At 38.6% G+C, this 20,891-nt stretch overlaps 1 protein-coding gene and 1 pseudogene across 1 annotated transcript in view; one reads left to right on the forward strand and one right to left on the reverse strand.

Moving 5' to 3' along the window:
• LOC102429736 (leucine-rich repeat-containing protein 4C) overlaps positions 1-20,689 on the forward strand; it is a 148,029-nt gene extending 127,340 nt beyond the window's left edge. Inside the window, exon 7 of the mRNA XM_023763837.1 lies at positions 18,699-20,689. Within this exon, the coding sequence (XP_023619605.1) occupies positions 18,741-20,663 (1,923 nt within the window). The 5' untranslated portion in view covers positions 18,699-18,740 and the 3' untranslated portion in view covers positions 20,664-20,689. The remainder of the gene's footprint in view (positions 1-18,698) is intronic.
• On the reverse strand, positions 11,614-12,495 carry LOC102430870 (annotated as a pseudogene).
• Positions 20,690-20,891: the final 202 nt, after the last annotated feature.

Consider the following 20,891-nt stretch of genomic DNA (forward strand, 5'->3'; position numbering starts at 1 on the left):
TAGGTGTCTCTCATTAATGACACCTAGCATCTATAGAATCCACCTTACTTTCTATTGGATTATTCTTTCTAAAATGCATCATTTAAAGAATAAAGAAAGATGGTGGGAGAAATAACCAAGAGATAACTTTCATTATCCAAACCAAGGAAAAAGTAGTTGACTAACGGCTTAAATAGGGCCAATCATAGGCTCCCCTACTATTTTATCCCATTAAGGTACCATAGGGGACTGAGTTCCTTATTGCTCTACATGTGTATTCCTGCTTTTTGTCATGATTTGTTTTTAGATATACTGCATTGTAGGCAAATAAATGCAGGAAAATAGAAGGAGTTCTTCCTTTGCAAGTACTGTGTTAACTGAAGCTTGTTCATATGACAATTGAGTCCTCATTTTCCAAGGTTCCATGGTAACTGAGTGCAAATCTGTTATAAAAGAACTGTGCAAGAAAAAGGACTTGGTTCCAATATGAATAAACTATGGTTAACGCTGGCACCAAGCAAAATGAGGACTTCCTTAAGTAAATAAATAAGAATCCAATTTCCAAATGTCCTGCATTGGCCCTATAATTCCCTCTTTTGTGGTCATTAAGGGGAAACAAGGAAATCACTGATTACAGTCATTTCCATTATCTGACATGTCATCACCAAAGTTTCCTCATTATGCAATGTTAACAGTGTTGAGGTTACTTGAAAGCAGTTCCAGTTCTAATTAGGAGGCCATCCCCACTATCTGTATTCTGATTAAGTGACATTGCCTGGAAACCACAGTAAGAGTCTACTCTGTTTCCTTCCCTTGCTCAGATCTCGTAAACACAGACTCAATTAAAGAGAGTGTCCTTATCAGGTTTTTATGGGTCATTTTGGTGAATTTATTAAAGGCGTAAGTCATGCTGAAACTGGAAGGCAGTGGCTCCGAGGCCTTCAGTGGGAGCCAGGTCTACATGAGCAGGACTTGCTCTGATGGTTTAGGGAGTCCAGAGTAAATAGAAGTTAGAGCATCCAATTATGGGCCGGGAGTCTAGGGAGCTGGTGAAGCATGAAGAAGTCTCACAAAGGAAGGATTGCAGGACAGAGATATGGACATCATGATAGCATGTCCGTTTATATTTTAGATAAAAAGAAAAGCCTAGTTCAGGCCCTCATCTTTGCCTACTTAAATTATTGAAATAATTTCTTAGCTGACCTTTAGGTCTTACCATGTACTCTTCCCTATCTGTTCTCCATATTATTGCAAATGTGCTTTTCCTTAAGAATTCTTCTCATTGTCTTATTTCCTTTCCCACAAAAGGAGAAAAATCAAGTCCCTACAACCCATCTTATGACTTTATATAGAATCTGACTTCTTTTGATAATTTTTCACAGTGCCGTTACTTATTATTCCTTCTATCCCACTGCTTATTAGTATATGTTCCTGATAGTAGTCTGCTGCCTCTCTCTGCCCTATACTCATGTTTACTTCCATACGTTTTTCACCCACGACATGCCCATTTTCCAATAAGCTCTCCCCCTTCTCTCTCTCTTTTTTCTCTCCCTTAGTGTGTCCTCCTAAAACTGTTCATTCTTCTCTAGCATTTCCTGCTATATTGTAATTTCTTGTCCCACTACACTGTGAGATTTATGTGAGACACTTGACCTCAAGGGTCAAGAACTGAGCACTGTGCTTGACACTTAGTAGGCTCTAAGAAAATTTTATCAAGGGGATAAATGCTTGTGTTTTCCTCTATCTTGGAATGTTAGGCCTTTTGCTTATCCATAGTACATATCCTACTAAATCTCATGTCCACACAGCCTTCACTAACTATGCAAAATTTACTAGTTCCCTTTGAACACCAGACTATTTGTAAGTACTCACATCACCATGTATACATTCACTTAATGTAGCCCTCTGGCATTGGTTCATGACTCTGTTTTTTATGTTAGGCTTGTCTCAGCAGTGTTTTAAACAATCAGTGATGAGGAGTTATCAAGTCAAAGGAGTTTTCATGTAAAGTTCACACAGTGTTGGTGAACATACTTAGAATGATATACTATTAGAACTGAAATGACTTTTGAGATTCTTTTTCTCAGCACTCTCCAGTTAAATGAATCCCAGATGTGTTTAGTGCTTTCTGGTTACTGTCTAGGAAATTAGAGCTTTGCACACTTTAATAATAATCAGGGAAGAGCGTATTTGGTAAAACACTGGAAGGTAGTTTTAAAATCTGAATGGCTCTATGTATGTGGTGTTTATTCTCTTCAGATTCCTTGCAAAGCAATTTAAATTACATTACTCATTAAAAAAATCCATATGCCTTTTGGGTGCTACTGTTGATTTGTTTGTTTTCAACCTATAATGGCAATGATGACCTTGCATAGGGCACTTCCTAAGGATTGATGATCAGGTGGGGGTTAATGGCTATCAACTCCTCCCAGCTAATCATCAACCCCAAGGATATATGGGAAGCCAAGTCATTAACTGCATTGCCAACTTCTGACATAAAATCTTTCTCTACCTGCCTTGCCAAGGACTTATGTTTTCAAAAGCTTCTTTGGTTACTTTCCCTGTCATTCACTTGTATAGGAAAATATGTAAATATTAGTATTAATAAATAAATATATGTAAACATAAAAGAATAACTGTTAGCCTCTGCAGACTGACAGGAGAATGCCATGAGGAGATAAATAATTTTCCATATTTTGATTAAATGTAATTTGAAATGTCCTGCCTCTTTTATTTGCTATCCTTTAGTTCCTTTTTTTCAAACGCAGATTCCCTAGAAAGGAACATTCTATTGTGAATCCTGAGTAGCTAAAAAACATATCAAGTTTCTGCAATTTAACTCCACCCAACATTAGAGTTTTTGGGTAGGGTAGTGAGAAGGGTGGGTTACAGAGGATTTGATTATAGTTGTTTTAGTGGAATATAACTATTTCTCATTTATTCCTGATATACACTTGACCTTAACAAATATTAGTAAGCATGATATTGTCTCCTTCGGCTTTAGTCATTATTACCTAAAATATTCTAAGAGCTAGATAAACATTAACAATTCAATTGAGCTATCTCAGTGCATTTTCACTTGAGGAACAAATGAAGAAAAGATGTGGAGCAATGAAGTTCCCATTTCTTTCTCTTGAGGAAGCTCAGGATCCCATTTCATCATGGCAGCATCCTGATTCTTACATCGACACAAAATCCATAAAGAGATGATGTGGGGTGACAAATTGTCACCTAAGTACCAGTGTTTAAAGTGTGTGCCAAGGATCACTGTCACCCAAGGAAGGCTTCATTCCAGAATCTTTTACAATAGACATTCGTCTTGAAGAATTTACTCACATCTGGGTCTAGTCCTTAGTTTTTATTTTATTTTATTTTTTGTTTTCAAGAAAGTGATATTGGTAGCTCATCATCATGAAGCATGGGGTTCCGGGAGTGGATCTCCCCCTTGCAGGTTCTTACCTTGCAAAGTTTAAAGAATAAATTTATCGGACTAAAAGGACTTGTTAGTAAAAGGGTGGAAATTTATTGGAAGCAAATACAAAGTCCCATGTAGGGAGGGGTTCTTCAGGGGGTAACCAATTAAGCCCCCTTTTTTCTAAGGTTTATAAATTCTGTAGTACTTTGTCTCTTCATGCTCCCTTCTAATTGGATCCCTTCCCCATTTTATGACCCTGTGCTTTTCTAATTAGTCACTCTTTTGCAGAATATCAACTTCAAAGTCCAAAACCCAGGTGGTACCCCACACTTTCTCTCCTCCTTATCTTGCAACATTCTTTTATCTCCTGTGAAAATATGTTTCCCTCTTTCCAGCATCTGTCCAAATTTCTCTGTTCTCTGTGAAAGGATGTTTCCTTCCTCCCGGTACTCTGTGACTTTTCTTTATCCTCTAAATGTATGCCTTCTGGCAGCTCCAAGCCCTCACCTATGCATTCCTCCCCCAGGGACCCTCTTTATTCTTAAGGCTCTCTAAACCTGCCTGTTTTATCTCTAAAATTCCTTTCAATGAGAAGGTAGTCACACTTACTAAACACAGAAGAAATGGATATTTAGAGCAGACTGCCAATTTGCTAAATTATAGCTAGAGCTATAATAGACCCTTCAAATTCTTCAATCTGTCGAATTTTTTTCATGTAGAACTTAATTTTTTTTGCAGTCATAAATCTCTTAGAGAACATAATGATAAAACCAATGAAGAACCTTCCTATAAAAATACACCATCACATTTATACAAAAATGTGCATATAAAGAGATTCACAAATTGCCCACGATCCATTCATGAACTTCTGAGGAACAAGTGGATTGAACTATGGAAAAGCAAATTATAATTAAATAAGATGGTTGATGAAAAATAAAACAAAAGCATCTTAATTGTATGATTCAAATTGCTTTAGCATCAGGTTAGAAGACTCTGATTTATTAATCATTCTCCATAACTGGGCTTTAGTTGTCAACAGTAGATAAATATCAATAATAAAAACAATGACAAACATTCATACAGTATTGACTATATATACCAGGAATTGTTCTTCTTACTATATTTACTCATGTATCCTCACGGCAATAGAGTATGTAAATCAGGATATCCAATCTCTAGGAAGTTTCACAGATGTATCTCTGATTTTTTTTTAACTCTCTATATTTCATTAGCGTACACTTAGTCATTTAAGTATTGGCAATTTACAATAACCAATATTTTCTAGAGTCTACTTTTATTTCTTTCTTTAATTCCTTATTTTCTTCCTTTTTTATTTCATTTAGCATACACATGTTTAGTATATATAATGTGCCAGGTACTGTACTGTGGATGTGGTATTTAGCATACAGATTATTGCTGGTAAGGATAAATTTTTACCCACATTGTTGTCTTCAATCACCCATTTACTTGCTGCTATTTGGAAATCTACTTCTTCACAAGGTTAATTTATTTATAATCTTTATTGTTTGTGGGGTGGGGATAAAGAGTAGTTATTGAGGCCCTCTTTTACCATTTATACTGAGTTGTATACCATTTTTAACTTTTTGGTTCATACGTGGAGCTTATCAATGAACTTGATATATTATTTGTTATTATAAGATTAGCTGATTAACCTGGCTCCTGAACAGATATTAAAATACGGACTCCATTCAGAAATGCAATTCAGCAAATATTTACTGATTGTCTAGACATCATTCCATTCCTGTCCTTAGAAAGTTTGTGATTAGCTCTAGTCGTTTTGGCTTAGTGGATAGAGTGTCAGCCTGTGGACTGAAGGGTCCTGGGTTCAATTCTGGTCAAGGGCATGTACCTCAGTTGCAGGCTTGATTCCTGCCCCTGGTCAGGATGTGTGCAGGAGGCAACCAATTGATGTGTTTCTCTCACACTGATGTTTCTCTCTGTCTGTCTCTCCCTTTCCTTTCCACTCTTTCTAAAAATCAATGGGAAAATATCCTCGAGTGAGAATTAACAACAACAAAAGAAGTTTATGATTAAATAGGTCAGATGCATTTCCAAATATTTAGATTCAAACACAGATTTTATAAGTGCTGTAGTCTTGGCATTACAGACACTTAGGGAAAGGATGTATTAATACTGGCCAGTAAGACTAAGGAAGGAATAGTAGAAATTGTCATTGCAAAATTGGCCCTGACGTTGGGTACAGTTTTGAAAGATAAATCACAGAAGGGCATCCCAGGCCATAGAGAAAACAGGAGCAAGTCCCTGAAGAGGTAAAGTAGGGAGTCTTTTTTAGAATCAGAAACAGCCTTCACCCTCGACTGTATTATGGAGAACAGTGGGACTGGGAAAGCAATATGATGCAGCATCATGGTGTCGTGCATGTCATATAAGGTAGTGGTTTTCAAGAGGGCAAAGCCCCCTCCCCCAGGAACATTTGGTAACGTCTGGAAACAGTGTAGATTGCCGTAACTGGTGGTACTACTGGCATCTAGTGGGTAAAGGCAGTAAGGGAGTTAGGCTTTATTCTGTGAACACTGGGGAACTATTGGTGGGTTATGTTCTCTTGAACTGTGATTGTCTAGGTCAGTGATGGTGAATCTTTTGAACTTGATGTGTCAACATTTTGAAAAACCCTAACTTAACTCTGGTGCCATGTCACATATAGAAATTTTTTGATATTTGCAACCATAGTAAAACAAAGATTTATATTTTTGATATTTATTTTATATATTTAAATGCCATTTAACAAAGAAAAATCAACCAAAAAAATGAGTTCACGTGTCACCTCTGACACGCGTGTCATAGGTTCGCCATCACTGGTCTAGGTCCTTGTGTATTGTTACACTAAATCTGCAATGTGTCACTTTGAAGACACCCCACCCCCAGGAAAAGTATGTAATGAAAACCCCAGCTTGATACAAAGATATCATGTCTTAATCATTTGGTGACCCTGAATCTGAAAAAAAAGAAGTAAGGAAGGGGAAATAATTTTTTATGCCTCGGTGGGGCTCCAGACTCAAAAATGCTAGTGCAAAGGAGAATGCAGGCATTGTTACAAACAGGCACATTCCTGATAATTGGAACAATCTGATTTCATTTCCCGAGGAATTAAATAACAAGCTGTGTGTGGAGCTTGAAGTTTTAGCTTTCTTCTTCAGTGAAGCATTTCACTCGACCAACACAGCAAGCAGCGATCATCAAAATACAAACATATCCCTGGACATCTTAAATCCTACCCTTTAATTTGAAAAACAAGTCAGTCGTCTATATTTCATTCCTTCATAAATAATCAACCTCAAAATGTGAATATGATCAAAAGGATTCATAAGCAGCAGAAATTCCATGCCAGGTATGCGTATCTCGCATGAGGCTAAGCAAGAAAAAAAATTAATTTTATTTTAGCTGTGCCACGTTGTTGACTATATTTCTGGGCCTGGTTTTCGAACATGAGTAGATTTCACTATTTGTTGCTAAGACGGAGTTGGGGCTGGCACTGCTACTGCAGTTCCTCTCCTATTCCAAGTTGTTCCTTTGGATTCTGGCAGAAGAATCAGGAGATCTTTTGCACTTGTGGCTTTTCTAATTAATGGTTCAAATGAGCTGATGTGATGATCAATTGAAAAGAGCTTTGGAGATGATGTCTCTCTGCCCATGAGAATTCTTGTTCTCTAAGCGTTATATCCCTTGGAGTGACCAGAAAGTTGAGTCAAACATTCCTAGATCTGAAGTACATGTGAAGAAGCAAATCATGAAAAGAGCTTTGGCATCATCCACGTTGGAATTTTCAAGGAAATTGTGTTATTTTTAGGCACATACAGCAGAGGGCATTGTTTGGCTAAACTTAAAACAAGGGCTGCTATTGATAATAATAGATAAAGAGGAAGAAAACAGGGAAAATTTTTCTGTAAAAAACAAACAAGAGAGCAAGGAGACAACAAAATGACCTTTATATCGCTTTGTTCTCCCTAGCTTTTCTTTGTAGGAAGGACTTCTGTGAGAACAGCTAAAAACTGGACAAGCAATGGTCCAGAAATTAATGAAATTCCTACTAGGTGAACTGAACTCTTTTAGATGCCAGGGATCAAGGAGCATATATGACATCATTTAGGTCCTCCATGAATTTATAGCTTTAACCAGCTACAAGCTGCTCCTATCTGCTTGAATGCCCATTGATTCATTCATTCATGCCTTTGACAAATGTATGATGAGTATTTTTTTCTAGATAAATACTACTGAATAGGGGAGACAAGTCTCTACTTCATGGACTTTAACATTCTACTCAGATGAAAGAGGCAGTACAAAAATAAACATCAAGTAAGTGAGAAAATATCAAATAATGATACGTAGTAGGATGAAAATTAAATAAGGTGTTGTGATTGATGGTGATAGAGGGGCTACTTAGGCTGGCTGATCAAAAAAGAACTTTCTGATAAGGCAAAATTTAAAGGGAAACCTGAATGATAAGGAAAACCAACCATACAGAAATCAAAGGGCATGTGCTTCAGGCAAAGAGAACTCTAATGAAAAGGTTTTTTTGTTTGTGTTTTTTTGGAGGGTTAGGGGCTTGGAGTTTTTGAGCAATGAAGGAGGTCCAGTGTGTTTGAAGAAAGCTGAAAGCTAAGGGCAGTAGGCAGATGTCAGACAATCATTTGTTAGAGTCCAAAACAGTTTTCATGTTGCTCTACAAGGGTATAGAACTAACAGGAACATTTCAACCAAAGAATGATATGAATATATTTATATAGTTAAACTTCACGCTAATTGTTGTATGAGGAATTGATTGTGGTAAGGCAATTCTGGAAAAAGGGTATTTCAATGGTCCAAGTGAGACATAGATGATTTGGTCTAGAAAGGGACTATGGAGAGACGTAGATGGATCCAGTGATATTTTAGTGATAGAGCCAAATGAATAGCATTTTCTGGATGTAAATGAAGACAAAAGTCAAGATTTTTACTTTTTTTGCTTCAAGCAACTGGGTGTGTAATAGTGGTGTTTCTAGAGGTGCAGAGGCAGGCATGGGGATTTGCTTTCAGTATATGCTGTGACATAATCCTCTAAATGTCTGTTTATTAATGTTATTATCATCACTCCCACTGATGGAAGGTGTGCGAGGTGCTGCTGGGAGAAGGTCACTTTGTCACTAACCCCTGCAAGTCAGAGACCTCAAATCCAGTTCCTTCTGGCCAGTGTCATTTACACCAATAGAAAGACTGTTTTTGGTAAAGCAGATCAGAAAATTTCTTCTTAATCAAACAATGAAAAACAAACTCATGCCCTAAAGATCCCTTCTCTCCAATTTTGGGAAGTCCAGAAAACCTAAAGGGTTTGTGGAAGGTAGATGGCAGGGGTGGGGTTTTCAGAAAAGGATGGGGAGTTCGTGAAATTGCAGGGACGCACGTGAGGTTTCCAGACATGCTTGGAACATGGATGGCCATGCATTGCCTGTCTTGTTTTAATGCTAAATCTCCACTCCTGGGCATGATTTTCAGTATGTTGATGAACAAAAGTTTATCAAAAGATTACTTGAGACTGTTTTCTGGCACCATCTTGGATCTTTTATGCGCAAACCGGTTTTTTAGTTGTGGTCCTTGGGTTCTCTATCCAGTTCCTGCGAGCAGACTTACTAGTAGCTAGCTCTGGAATTTTCGCCTTTTTTGATGAGTTCAGCCTGCTTTTTGTCAGGGGATATGTTGGAGAGAATACAAGGAAGCTAGTAGAAGTTTAAAGATTAACTAACGATGTAATGGCACAACCCAGTGAACAATTTACCAAAGATCAGTCAATAATCATAAGCTAACCTAACCCTCCTCATTGTATCTTAAATCTGGTTTTGTTCCTCTAGGTCTGCAAATATAGATGCGGTGAGGTGGGGGAGGGGGGCATGGAAGGTGCTTTCTATGCTTCAGCATTGTTCCAAGTTGGAAAGTACAGGATGCCATCAGGGAGTCCAAACTGAATGTGTGTTAAGTAGTCCCGTGTGTGCAGTTTACAGAGTAGAGATGCGCAGCACTAGAAATCAGAGCTACCTCCTTCCTGATTTGCACATGAGTCTCCAAAATGATATCCTACTTGCTCTGTGTACACTGACTTATTTTAGTGTTCTTTTTTAAATTGGTATTATACTCCTGAAAGTAATACACTGATTATATATATATATATATATATATATATATATATATATATATTAATATATTGATACAGAAGCTGATTTGCCTTCAGTTCTGTTTTATCCTGTGCAGATTCAACTAGCCGGGTTAATTTGAACCTGTATACTTCTCAGTAGTCAGGTCATCAGATTGATGATCAGTTCCATTCAGTTCTAAAGTCAAGCAAGGGATGACAATTATTAAAGTTGTCTGACTTTCCCATCAACCAATCATCTCTCTCCAATCTGTTTTACATATAAGGGCAGCACCTTCCTAAAACAATGTTCTCATCATGTCCTTTCCTGCTTCAGACCTTGGGATTTTTTCCCAAGTCTCTGTATTGACACAAATCCAAATCGGTCTATTATGCATGCAGTGCCCCTCAATTGGGTCAACTTAACTATCTAAATTCTGCAGTGTAAGCCTTGTGCTTCCACTAAGTCAGCTTTCCTATTATTTCATACTGCTACTCCTCTGCTTTTACAAGTAGTCTCTTCCCTCCTCCATCACCACCCTTTCTCTTAAAACTTGCTCTGATTATCTGTGCCTATTTTGATTTCTGACAATGCCTTATGGCATTTAGTTGTTGAATGGATTGATTTACAGTAGTGCCTAGATATATACACGTACACTTTTTATTTTTATATGTACCTATACATTTATATCATAGCTCCAATAAGATAGTGGAGTTCTAGAAGGCCTGGCCAATATAGCTCTTTTATAATCCTTTTTTTATACTCTCCAGAGCATAGCAACATGAAGGCTACATGTTTCTTTGTTTTTTCCTGTTTCTCTTTTTCTAGTACATCATTCTCTCTACTCACTGCTTCTCCTCATCTAATGATATTGTAATGCCATCACCTCTAGATATTAAACATATGTATTCTTTACTATAAGCCACATAAGTCTTCTAGAAAAATTACAATGCAGATCTAGATATTATTTTACCCTAAATTTTAATTTCTTAAAAAATTTCAACATTTTCTAGAAACATTGCAAGATCATTGTAGTTGGCCAAAGATTCTGCTTTTGACTTGACAGGTCGAGTCCCTGGGTTATAGATCTTTAAATGTTGTATCATTTCCATTACATTTGCCTAGAGGGTCAGCCTTGGGCGTATATACAAAATATTATTTTCTCTGAAAACCTGCAGAACCGTATACTCCTGCATAAGGGGTGGAAAAAACTCAACAGATTTGCAAAATTGTGTTCCAAATGGGAGAAAATATTTGTATGATAAATTTGATTTGGAGAAAAGTTATTTGAGTTGTTGTTGTTTTCTTTTTCCTGTAAATTCTAGCACTTTTAAAAATTGAAAGAGTCATCCAAAGAAATGACTGCAGCAGAAAGCCTTCTTAGCACGACGGGATGGACTTCATCTCCTTTCTTAGCAGCAAATCATGTGGCTTCAGCTTAGTTTCCTTTGATAGATCTCAGATTTATAATGGTATAAGAATCAGATTTTTTCTGCTGTCTTATTTGTCTTTACTTTGTTTTTGGTTAGAGGGAGAAGGAGGTGGAAAGGGGAAAAAGATATAGGGAGAGAGAAGGAGATAGAGAGGGAATAGAATGAGTATAAAAGTATCAGAATAGGTTTAACCATAGGTCACCAGAAAAAATAACTGTTTGTACTGTAAGGAATTGGTGATTTTACATAATAAGAAAATGCAGGGGAAAGACAATTACAGGATTGATTAATTCAGCTGCTTATCACACTATCAAGAATGCTAATTCTTTCCCTCTTTTCATTTTTCTTCCTTGGCATATATCAGCATTGTCCTTAGACTGCCCCCTCTCTTGGCCACACGATGGCTACAGAAACTCCAGGCATCTTATCCTTACAAAGGTTTCCAGAGACAGAATAAATAACTGCTGCTTTTTTTTTTTAAGACAAATGTATTCAGTGTTAAGATCAGACTATTACATTTAGCAATCAACAGCCTGGGTGCAAAAAACAAATCTACATTAAAATCCTTTGTTGCAATGCTTTACAGTTTCCACAGAGCAGAAACTAAAATAACCTGTTATACAATTAGCCACAGATACAGTCGTCAAGTTTTTTGACCATTCACATGTTGATTGTTGTAATTGCCAAAGTCACTGTAGCATCTGCCACCTCCAAAATTGCTTCCTCTACCATGGCCAAAACCACCTCTGCCTCCTCCATCATTATAGTTGTCAAAGCTGCAACTCCTGTCATAGCCACCGCCCGGGATTCCATAACCCTGTCCACCACTTCCATAGCCTCTGCTTCCTCTAAAGTAACCAGGACCACCTCCTGTATAACCACCATCATTACCAAATCCATGATAGCCATCCTGCTGCCATCCTATCCACTCCCACCACGGCTGACACCAAAGCCATCTGGACCACTGGAGTTTGAAGTTTCCTTCATGATCAAAGTTGTCATTCCCACCAAAACCACCTCCACAACCACCTCTGAAATATCCACAACCTCTCCAAGCTCTGGCTGGAGGAAGCACCAGCCATCACTTTCTTCCATAGGCTCCCTTATTTCACAGTATGGCCATTCGCAGGATGGTGTTTCTTGTAAACACTCATGATCATCAAAGGTTACAAAAGCAAAGTCTCTCTTTTGGCCACTGCCTTGGTCAGTCATGATTTCAATCACTTCATTTTTCTATACTGTTCAAAATAATCTCTTAGGTGATGTTCTTCAGTGTCTTCTTCAATACCACTGACAAAAAGTCTATTTCACAGTTAAGTGGGCACCAGGTCTCTTGAGAAAGCCCTCTCTGGTTCCACAACTTTTCCGTCCACTTCCTGTGGCCCTGCATTCACAGCCGCATCCACCTGCTCCACATTGGCACACGTGACAAACCCAAAGCCTCTGGAGCGCTTGGTGTTTGGAATCTTATCATCACAGAATCTGTGAGCAAATCCAACTCTTTGGGAGACTCTGACTTAGACATGACAACTGAGGAAGGAGATACTCCAATGATGCTTACTCTGGGGCATCCACTGGCAGAAAGGAGTGATCTAACGAACGTATCTGCCCAAGAACTACTCCTTTCCTATGTTTTTTTTTTCTTTTTATGTGTGGGAGAAAAAATTTCCCCAGAACCCTTGCAGCTGATTTATCCTTACATCTCATAGGCCAAATTGTGTCACATGCCCAGACCTAACCCGTCTCTGGCCATAGGTATGGTGCAGCCAAAGTTCTTTACCAAAGAACTCAGCAAACTATAGTCTAAAAGTCATCCCACAACCTGTGTTTGTGTGTCCTGTGAGTTAAGAATGTTTTTACCTTTTTAAATATTTAGGGGGAAAATTAACAACAATATTTTGAGATGAAATATTGTGAAATTCAAATTTTATATTTTAAATATCATTGTCCATACATAGTTTAATTGGAACATAGTTATATGCGTTCATTTCTCTTTTGTCTATAGCTACTTTCAAGCTATAACCACAGAGTTGAGTAGTTGCAGCAAGAGACCATATGGTCTGGAAAGCCTGATTATTTACTATCTGGACCTTTTTCAGATAAAGTTTGTCTAGTCCTAGCTTAAACCTAATTCTATTCACCCATCACTGCTGGGTCAGCCTCTCCCAAAACAGATAATATGATTTTGTGATTTTTTTCCCTTTAAAGATGGGAGTGAATTTTCCTGAACAAAGTTTTCTTGGGAAAGAGTAAAGGAGTAGGATGTTGATTAGGCAACAATCAGAGAGAGAGAAAGAGAGATTGAGGTTCACGCACATTTTAGATAAATATCCCACCTTTACTGTTGTAAAAAGCTGACTCTCAAAATATCACCAATCAACATGTTGACAAGACAGTACTGAGTTTATTGTTCACTAGGGTGAAGGAAAACACCACCCAACAAAGATTTACGAGTGTCTGTGAGAGAAGTGGTGAGAATTGGGCCAGAATTTATTGAGAACTGTATGATTTCCCAACGCAAGAACTTGATTAGAACTGCTTAAGAGTTTTGACACAACAGTCCAGGATTGGTGAAAACAGCAAGGTGGGGTGATGGATTCAAGATCTTAAAGCACAGACCTCCATTAATGCTTTCCTTGAGAGAGGTGATGGATCATTGGGTAAGTTTCTATAAGGACAATGAAACAGACCATTTGCTTTGGCAGGAGAGTCCCAGAAGAGGCTAGAGATGCTTATAAAGACAGTGGAAAAGCAAAGTCATGTTCATGTTCATGGTAACGTGTGGTGTGGGGGTCTCCGTGTCCCTGCTGAGTGTGGTAAATTGTTTTGGTACTCAGTGTTTAGGAATATTTGTTGTTGTTATAAATGAGTGTGAGTGTGTCTATTGGGGACAGGGGGGTTGGATGGTTGTGTTTAAATGTATCTTTCTCCCACCTTGCTTCCAAACTAGTTCCAATGTCTAGACAATTTATGCTGACTTAGCAATGATGCTGTGCTAAATAAGGCCTCCCCGTTAGCTACTCTCCGGCACTCAGTTCCTCCTGTGTGTCTCGGTGCAGTGAAGCACAGGGTCTCCTCTGGGACCAGGCTAAAAGTATTATAGTTTAATTTAAAACCCATGCAGATCCATTTGTAAATAAATGCTGGCAGATGACATCGTAATGGATAGTGCAGTGCGTACCTTTAAATTGATTTCCTTTTGATGTGATAAAAACATCTTATGAAAGAGACGTGGAAATGTGGATTTTTATGTAAAGTAAAATAATTTAGATTTTAAAGTAGAAAACATTTTGTTGATAGTTTATTTGATTCGATGACTGTACTAAGCATTGTTTGCTGTAGGTTATACATCAGCTTTGAATCATTACTTATGACTGATTTATGGAAAATCTTATTAATTGCAATAGGAAAAAAAAACCTTGAAGTAAGCAAGAAGTAAAAAAATAGAACAGCCTGGGGATGAAAAGAGGACAGGCATATCTACCCTGTAATGAATAATAATATCATGTTTGCATGTTTTATTGATAGCATGTTTCTGATCATACCAGTTAATCCACACCACACAAATGATAAATATTGTTGTAACTCCTGTCTTATATAAGAAGAAACTGATTCCTATCATTTTATTTTTTAATATATATTAAGTATTTATTATATATTGCTTATTATGAGCCAGTAATGTTTCACATATTATGTGACAGCCCTAACAAAAGCCTTTTGAATGCATAACACTGTTGTTCACCTTTCCCAGATAGGGAAAGTGAAGTATGGACAGGTGAGTCTTCTCAATATAAGTCCTGGAGTTTCAAGCAGGCCGAAGGAATCAGAAAGTCTCACACCAGAGCCTTCTCTCTTGGTCTCTGGACATAACTGTTTTTTCTGTTTCATATTTTAAAGAGAAAAAAAGGTAGCAAATGGCAGAGTAAGGACTTATCTTCTTCACTTCTGTGCCATTTCCAGTCAACCAGTTCTATCACCCTGTGTTACCAGAGACCCTAAGATTCTAAGGAAAGTCATGGGATGGGAGGTGGGCATAGAAATGGAGGGGCAAGGCCTGGGGTCCCTACTCCTAAAAACATCAATCAGTTAATGTATTAGGATTTTTATGTGTTTTTCTTTTCTTGCTTTTTCTCTTCTTTTCTTTTCTTTTCTTTTCTTTTCTCTTCTCTTCTCTTCTCTTCTCTTCTCTTCTTTTATTTTCTTTTAAATTCCCAATTGCCTTAAGAAGTGTGTGTTGGGGAAAGGGGAACACATCTAAAACTACAGCAAGTCATACAAATGAAAAATCTTTGATGGTCATGATTAGTGGAAATGTAAATGTAAATCTGAAAGGGTTTTTAAGGTCATTTTTAAATTTACCACATAGGATCTGACTCATGGAATAAAATCTATCAACTACATTAATACTTATAAAGCCATCGAAGGATTAATATAATGAGTGAGTCTCTGATATATAGCAATTAGTTGTTCTAAAATGTAGATTTTATTATTATTCAGGTTTGGTGAGGCCAACAAACATATCATTAATAAAAAAGTTTGTTTATTTGTTTACTGACAGTTCCCAAGCAAAGAGACCCTGCCATGCCACACAGGGAAACGCCGGGGTTGGTCAGGAGGTAGAAGGAGCAAGGGGAAAATGTGGAGCAAGAGCCTTTGTTGTGCTTTGTGAGAGAAGGTAAGGTAAATAGGCTTGGATGGGCTAGTATGGTCATCTCAGGGGATACTGGACAAAGGGATATCTAGCCCGAGAATGATTAGGACACAGGGATATTATTGGCCTGAATCTAAGAGTCATGTGAGAACCCAATAAAGGACATAGGGGGTTCAGATAGGTTGGTTTGCAGACATGAATGACACATTAGTACATATCACACACATATGCAAAGACTTGTTATTAGATATTAACTGTTTGCACAATTTCATCAGTCATTTTATTTAGTGCGGACAGCAAGCCAGGTACTGTGTTGGCAACAGGCTAAGAAGAGGCCATCAGACATGACCTCTGCCCTCACCAAGTTCACAAGCTAGAGCAGGAAACAGACCCAGGAACAAAGGATCATAGTACTGAATGGCGTGAAAAGTCAGCCGAGAGCCCCAATAGCCCAGAGAAAGGATGGAAGGACCCACGTTGTTCCGCCTGGGAAGCCCATAAAAAGAAATACTAACTCAGAACCCATCAGTCAACTTCCTTTGCTGCCATAATGAAGGGGACATCAACAAGCCTCTGAAGCCAAAAAGCAACTTATGACTTTGAACTTCACCTTCTTGAGACTCTGGTCCCTTTCAGTGGTTTTGTAAATGTGGATATATATTTAAGAATTGCTAATAACAGTTGCCTTTTCTGAGTAAGGCAGCTTCTATTATTGGGGGGGCGGGGCTCTTCTCCCTCTTGTGTGCTCTATGAAAATACAGCTATTTACAAATACTAATTCACTCTGAGAACCTCCCTACCAGCAGAAGAGCCAGCCCTTTGCACCTCCTCACCTCAAGTCCTTGAGTGGGAAGGGAAGTGATGGCCAAGAAACTGGGCCCATCTCTGGCATTGACTTCTCTCCAAGACTCACTTGGAACAATAAGATCTTTTTAACTGTTCTTAAAAACAAAGCTGATGATAGGATTCCCTTCTAAAAATCAAGCATGTCACCTGCAGGATGAAACAGGGATTCCTAAGTGTGTTATGACTCTTGACAGTCTGGACCCGATCTCACCCCAGCTTCTGTCCCATTCTGCTCTCCAGGCTTTTCCATTCTCCTGCCGCAGGGAACTTGTCACTGTTCCCTGGATGGACTAGTAGCTTCCATGTGTCCTTGTCTTGACTTAGTCTGGTCTTTTGGCCTGAAATGCTCTACTTCTTCTACAAAACAGATCAGATAACCCTTCCCTTTGAAAATTCCTAATTTGTCAGCGCAGATTGAGTTGCTCTGCCATCAGTGCCTTTGTATCAATGTGACCTGGTCCAAAAACATACAGCAAATGTTTATTATTTCACTTCCTCAGTTTGTCTGTATTTCACCTTTTGAATTATAATTTTCTCAGGGGTAGGGCTTATATTCTTCTATTTTATATGCCCAGTAGTTAGTAAAATGCCTGGCTAAGGGCAACAAAAAAACAGTAATAATAATAATAATGTCTAACATTTATTGAGTTCTTACAGTGTGGGAGGCATTGTTCTAAACCCTTTATCTACATTAACTAATTTTGTCCTCACAACAACAATAAGGGGAATTGAACATTTGCATTTTGCAAGTGAAGAGATTGAACCATGGAAAGGATAAAATTTAACTTCCCCAAGTCAACACAACATAAATACTAAATTAGTGCCTTTTTAAATAAGAATATGGTCAGTTCCTGGTACCTTCCCCATCCCCCCATTATTTTTTTCAGTCAAAGAAATTCATAGAATGGTCACTGTTTATTGAGATAAGAGATTTGGGAGAAGTCATTACACAGGTGCCCAATTCCTGGTATGCCAGTGGAGTGGGCCATATACTGGGTAACAGATTCCTTGAGAATGCCTCCTTGTGCTGGAAGAACTGCAGAAAGTGAGTTATTTTATTTCTCTTAAAATCTACTTCAAAGAGTAGGGATAAAAGACATGTAGTACTTCTGTTATACTAAAATCTTTTCTATAAATAGACATTATGCTTTATGGAAAATGATTTAATTCCTGGTATGTCTACCTATAGATAGCAGTAGGCTATGTTATGAGTTTTTGTATATGAGAATCTCTAGAAGTTCGTGTACAGTTGTGCACATTACTATTTCAGTGGATTTTCACAGGGTCCATAAGGTAAGTTGCCAGTATTTACAGTGGAGGTCACCCAAAGGAAAAGTATTTTAAAGAAATGAATATATATATATATATATATATATATATATATATATATTCACCTTCATTCTCACAGCAACCTTTTTGTGGAGTATTTGAAATCATATGCTTCTGGACCAATCAGAGGAACATCTTAGCCTTGGCTCTGTAATTACTATGTGAATGCATTCATGTTATTTCTATGATAAACTTATTCATCCTAAAAATGGAGAATATCACAGTTCCTACATCAGAGGAATGCAGGTTTGGAAAGGATCAGGCAGGCAAACTGTGTAATTATAAAGGGCCCCATTCTCAGAAGGGTCTACACTTAGCTTCATGCTCTGTTGTTATGGATTTGAAATTCTTAATAATTATTAACAAGGCATCCCACATTTTCATTTTATATTGAACTCTGCAAAGTATGTAGCCATTCCTGGATAGGATTGTTTGTGAGGTCTATAGCCCGGGGTGCCTGGCACATAGAGTAACCCCAAATAAATGTCAGCTATTACTAATTTGCAAGGGATCTATTAGATTTGTGGGTATAGCTCCCAAATTCTATTTTCTTAACTTTTCCAATTTGATCAGACAGTAAATCGAATGGTGGAGTAGACCTCATATGTCCTCATGCATTCGGCTCACACTGATTGGTTATCACTCTATTAAGTTCCTCCGCTTCATTCTTCCATTTCTCTGTGATTGCATAGCTGATGGAATAGGGACTGTAGATGGCTGCTCATTTGAAGTGCAGAAACATTTTTCTAAAAATATGAGACTCATTACTCAATAAAGGATATTAAATTTGTTGTTTTCCTAGTCTGAGAAATGATGGCTGATACGCTGTATCACTGGCATTGTTCCAGAAAGACATGTTGGAAGAGATCTAACCCTCTTTTTTTGCTCTCGTTGTATTGCAGACTATTTGAGCTCCAGAAGGACCAACACCAGATAAATTATGAATGTTGAACAAGATGACCTTACATCCACAGCAGATAATGATAGGTCCTAGGTTTAACAGGGCCTTATTTGACCCCCTGCTTGTGGTGCTGCTGGCTCTTCAACTTCTCGTGGTGGCTGGTCTGGTGCGGGCTCAAACCTGCCCCTCAGTCTGCTCCTGCAGCAACCAGTTCAGCAAGGTGATTTGTGTTCGGAAAAACCTACGTGAGGTTCCGGATGGCATTTCCACCAACACTCGGCTGCTGAACCTCCATGAGAACCAAATCCAGATCATCAAAGTGAACAGCTTCAAGCACTTGAGGCACCTAGAAATCCTACAGTTGAGTAGGAATCACATTAGAACCATTGAAATTGGGGCCTTCAATGGTCTGGCGAACCTCAACACTCTGGAACTCTTTGACAATCGTCTTACTACCATCCCTAATGGAGCTTTTGTATATTTGTCTAAACTGAAGGAGCTCTGGTTGAGAAACAACCCCATCGAAAGCATCCCTTCTTATGCTTTTAACAGAATCCCTTCTTTGCGCCGGCTAGACTTAGGCGAATTGAAAAGGCTTTCATACATCTCAGAAGGTGCCTTTGAAGGTCTGTCCAACTTGAGGTATTTGAACCTGGCCATGTGCAACCTCCGGGAAATCCCTAACCTCACACCGCTCATAAAACTAGATGAGCTAGACCTTTCTGGGAATCATTTGTCTGCTATCAGGCCGGGCTCTTTCCAGGGGTTGATGCACCTTCAAAAACTGTGGATGATACAGTCCCAGATTCAAGTGATTGAACGGAATGCCTTTGATAACCTTCAGTCACTGGTGGAAATCAACCTGGCGCACAACAATCTAACGTTACTGCCTCATGACCTCTTCACACCCTTGCATCATCTAGAGCGGATTCACTTACATCACAACCCTTGGAATTGTAACTGTGACATACTGTGGCTCAGCTGGTGGATAAAAGACATGGCCCCCTCCAACACAGCTTGTTGTGCCCGATGTAACACTCCTCCCAATCTGAAAGGGAGGTACATTGGGGAGCTCGACCAGAATTATTTCACATGTTATGCTCCTGTGATTGTGGAGCCCCCAGCAGACCTCAATGTCACTGAAGGCATGGCAGCTGAGCTAAAATGCCGGGCCTCCACATCCCTGACCTCCGTATCTTGGATCACTCCAAATGGAACAGTTATGACACACGGGGCGTACAAAGTGAGGATAGCTGTGCTCAGCGATGGCACGTTAAATTTCACAAATGTAACTGTGCAAGATACAGGCATGTACACATGTATGGTGAGCAATTCTGTTGGAAATACCACTGCTTCAGCCACCCTGAATGTTACTGCAGCAACCACCACTCCTTTTACTTACTTTTCAACTGTCACAGTAGAGACTATGGAACCTTCTCAGGATGAGGCGCGGACCACAGACAACAATGTAGGTCCCACTCCAGCGATTGACTGGGAAACCACCAATGTGACCACCTCTCTCATGCCACAGAGCACAAGGTCAACAGAAAAAGCATTCACCATCCCAGTGACTGATCTGAACAGTGGGATCCCAGGAATTGATGAGGTCATGAAGACTACCAAAATCATCATTGGCTGTTTTGTGGCCATCACACTCATGGCTGCAGTGATGCTGGTCATTTTCTACAAGATGAGGAAGCAGCACCATAGGCAAAACCATCACGCCCCCACAAGGACTGTTGAAATCATTAATGTGGATGATGAGATTACAGGAGACACTCCCATGGAAAGCCACCTGCCCATGCCTGCTATCGAGCATGAGCACCTAAATCACTATAACTCTTACAAATCTCCCTTCAACCACACAACAACGGTTAACACAATAAATTCAATACACAGTTCAGTGCATGAACCGTTATTGATCCGAATGAACTCGAAAGACAATGTACAAGAGACTCAGATCTAAAACATTTACGGCTACAGAAAACAAACAATTAAAAAAAAAGGACAGTTTATTAATAATGACACAAATGACTGGGCTAAATCTACTGTTTCAAAAAAAAGTGTCTTTACAAAAAAAATACAAAAAAGAAAAGAAATTTATTTATTAAAAATTCTATTGTGATCTAAAGCAGACAAAACTATGTGTATTCCTCAGAACCTGTTTTTGCTGCACTTATTTCCTATTTTCGCA

The sequence above is a fragment of the Myotis lucifugus genome, unplaced genomic scaffold (assembly GCF_000147115.1).
Source record: "Myotis lucifugus unplaced genomic scaffold, Myoluc2.0 scaffold_303, whole genome shotgun sequence".
NCBI classification, from domain to species: Eukaryota; Metazoa; Chordata; class Mammalia; order Chiroptera; family Vespertilionidae; genus Myotis; species Myotis lucifugus.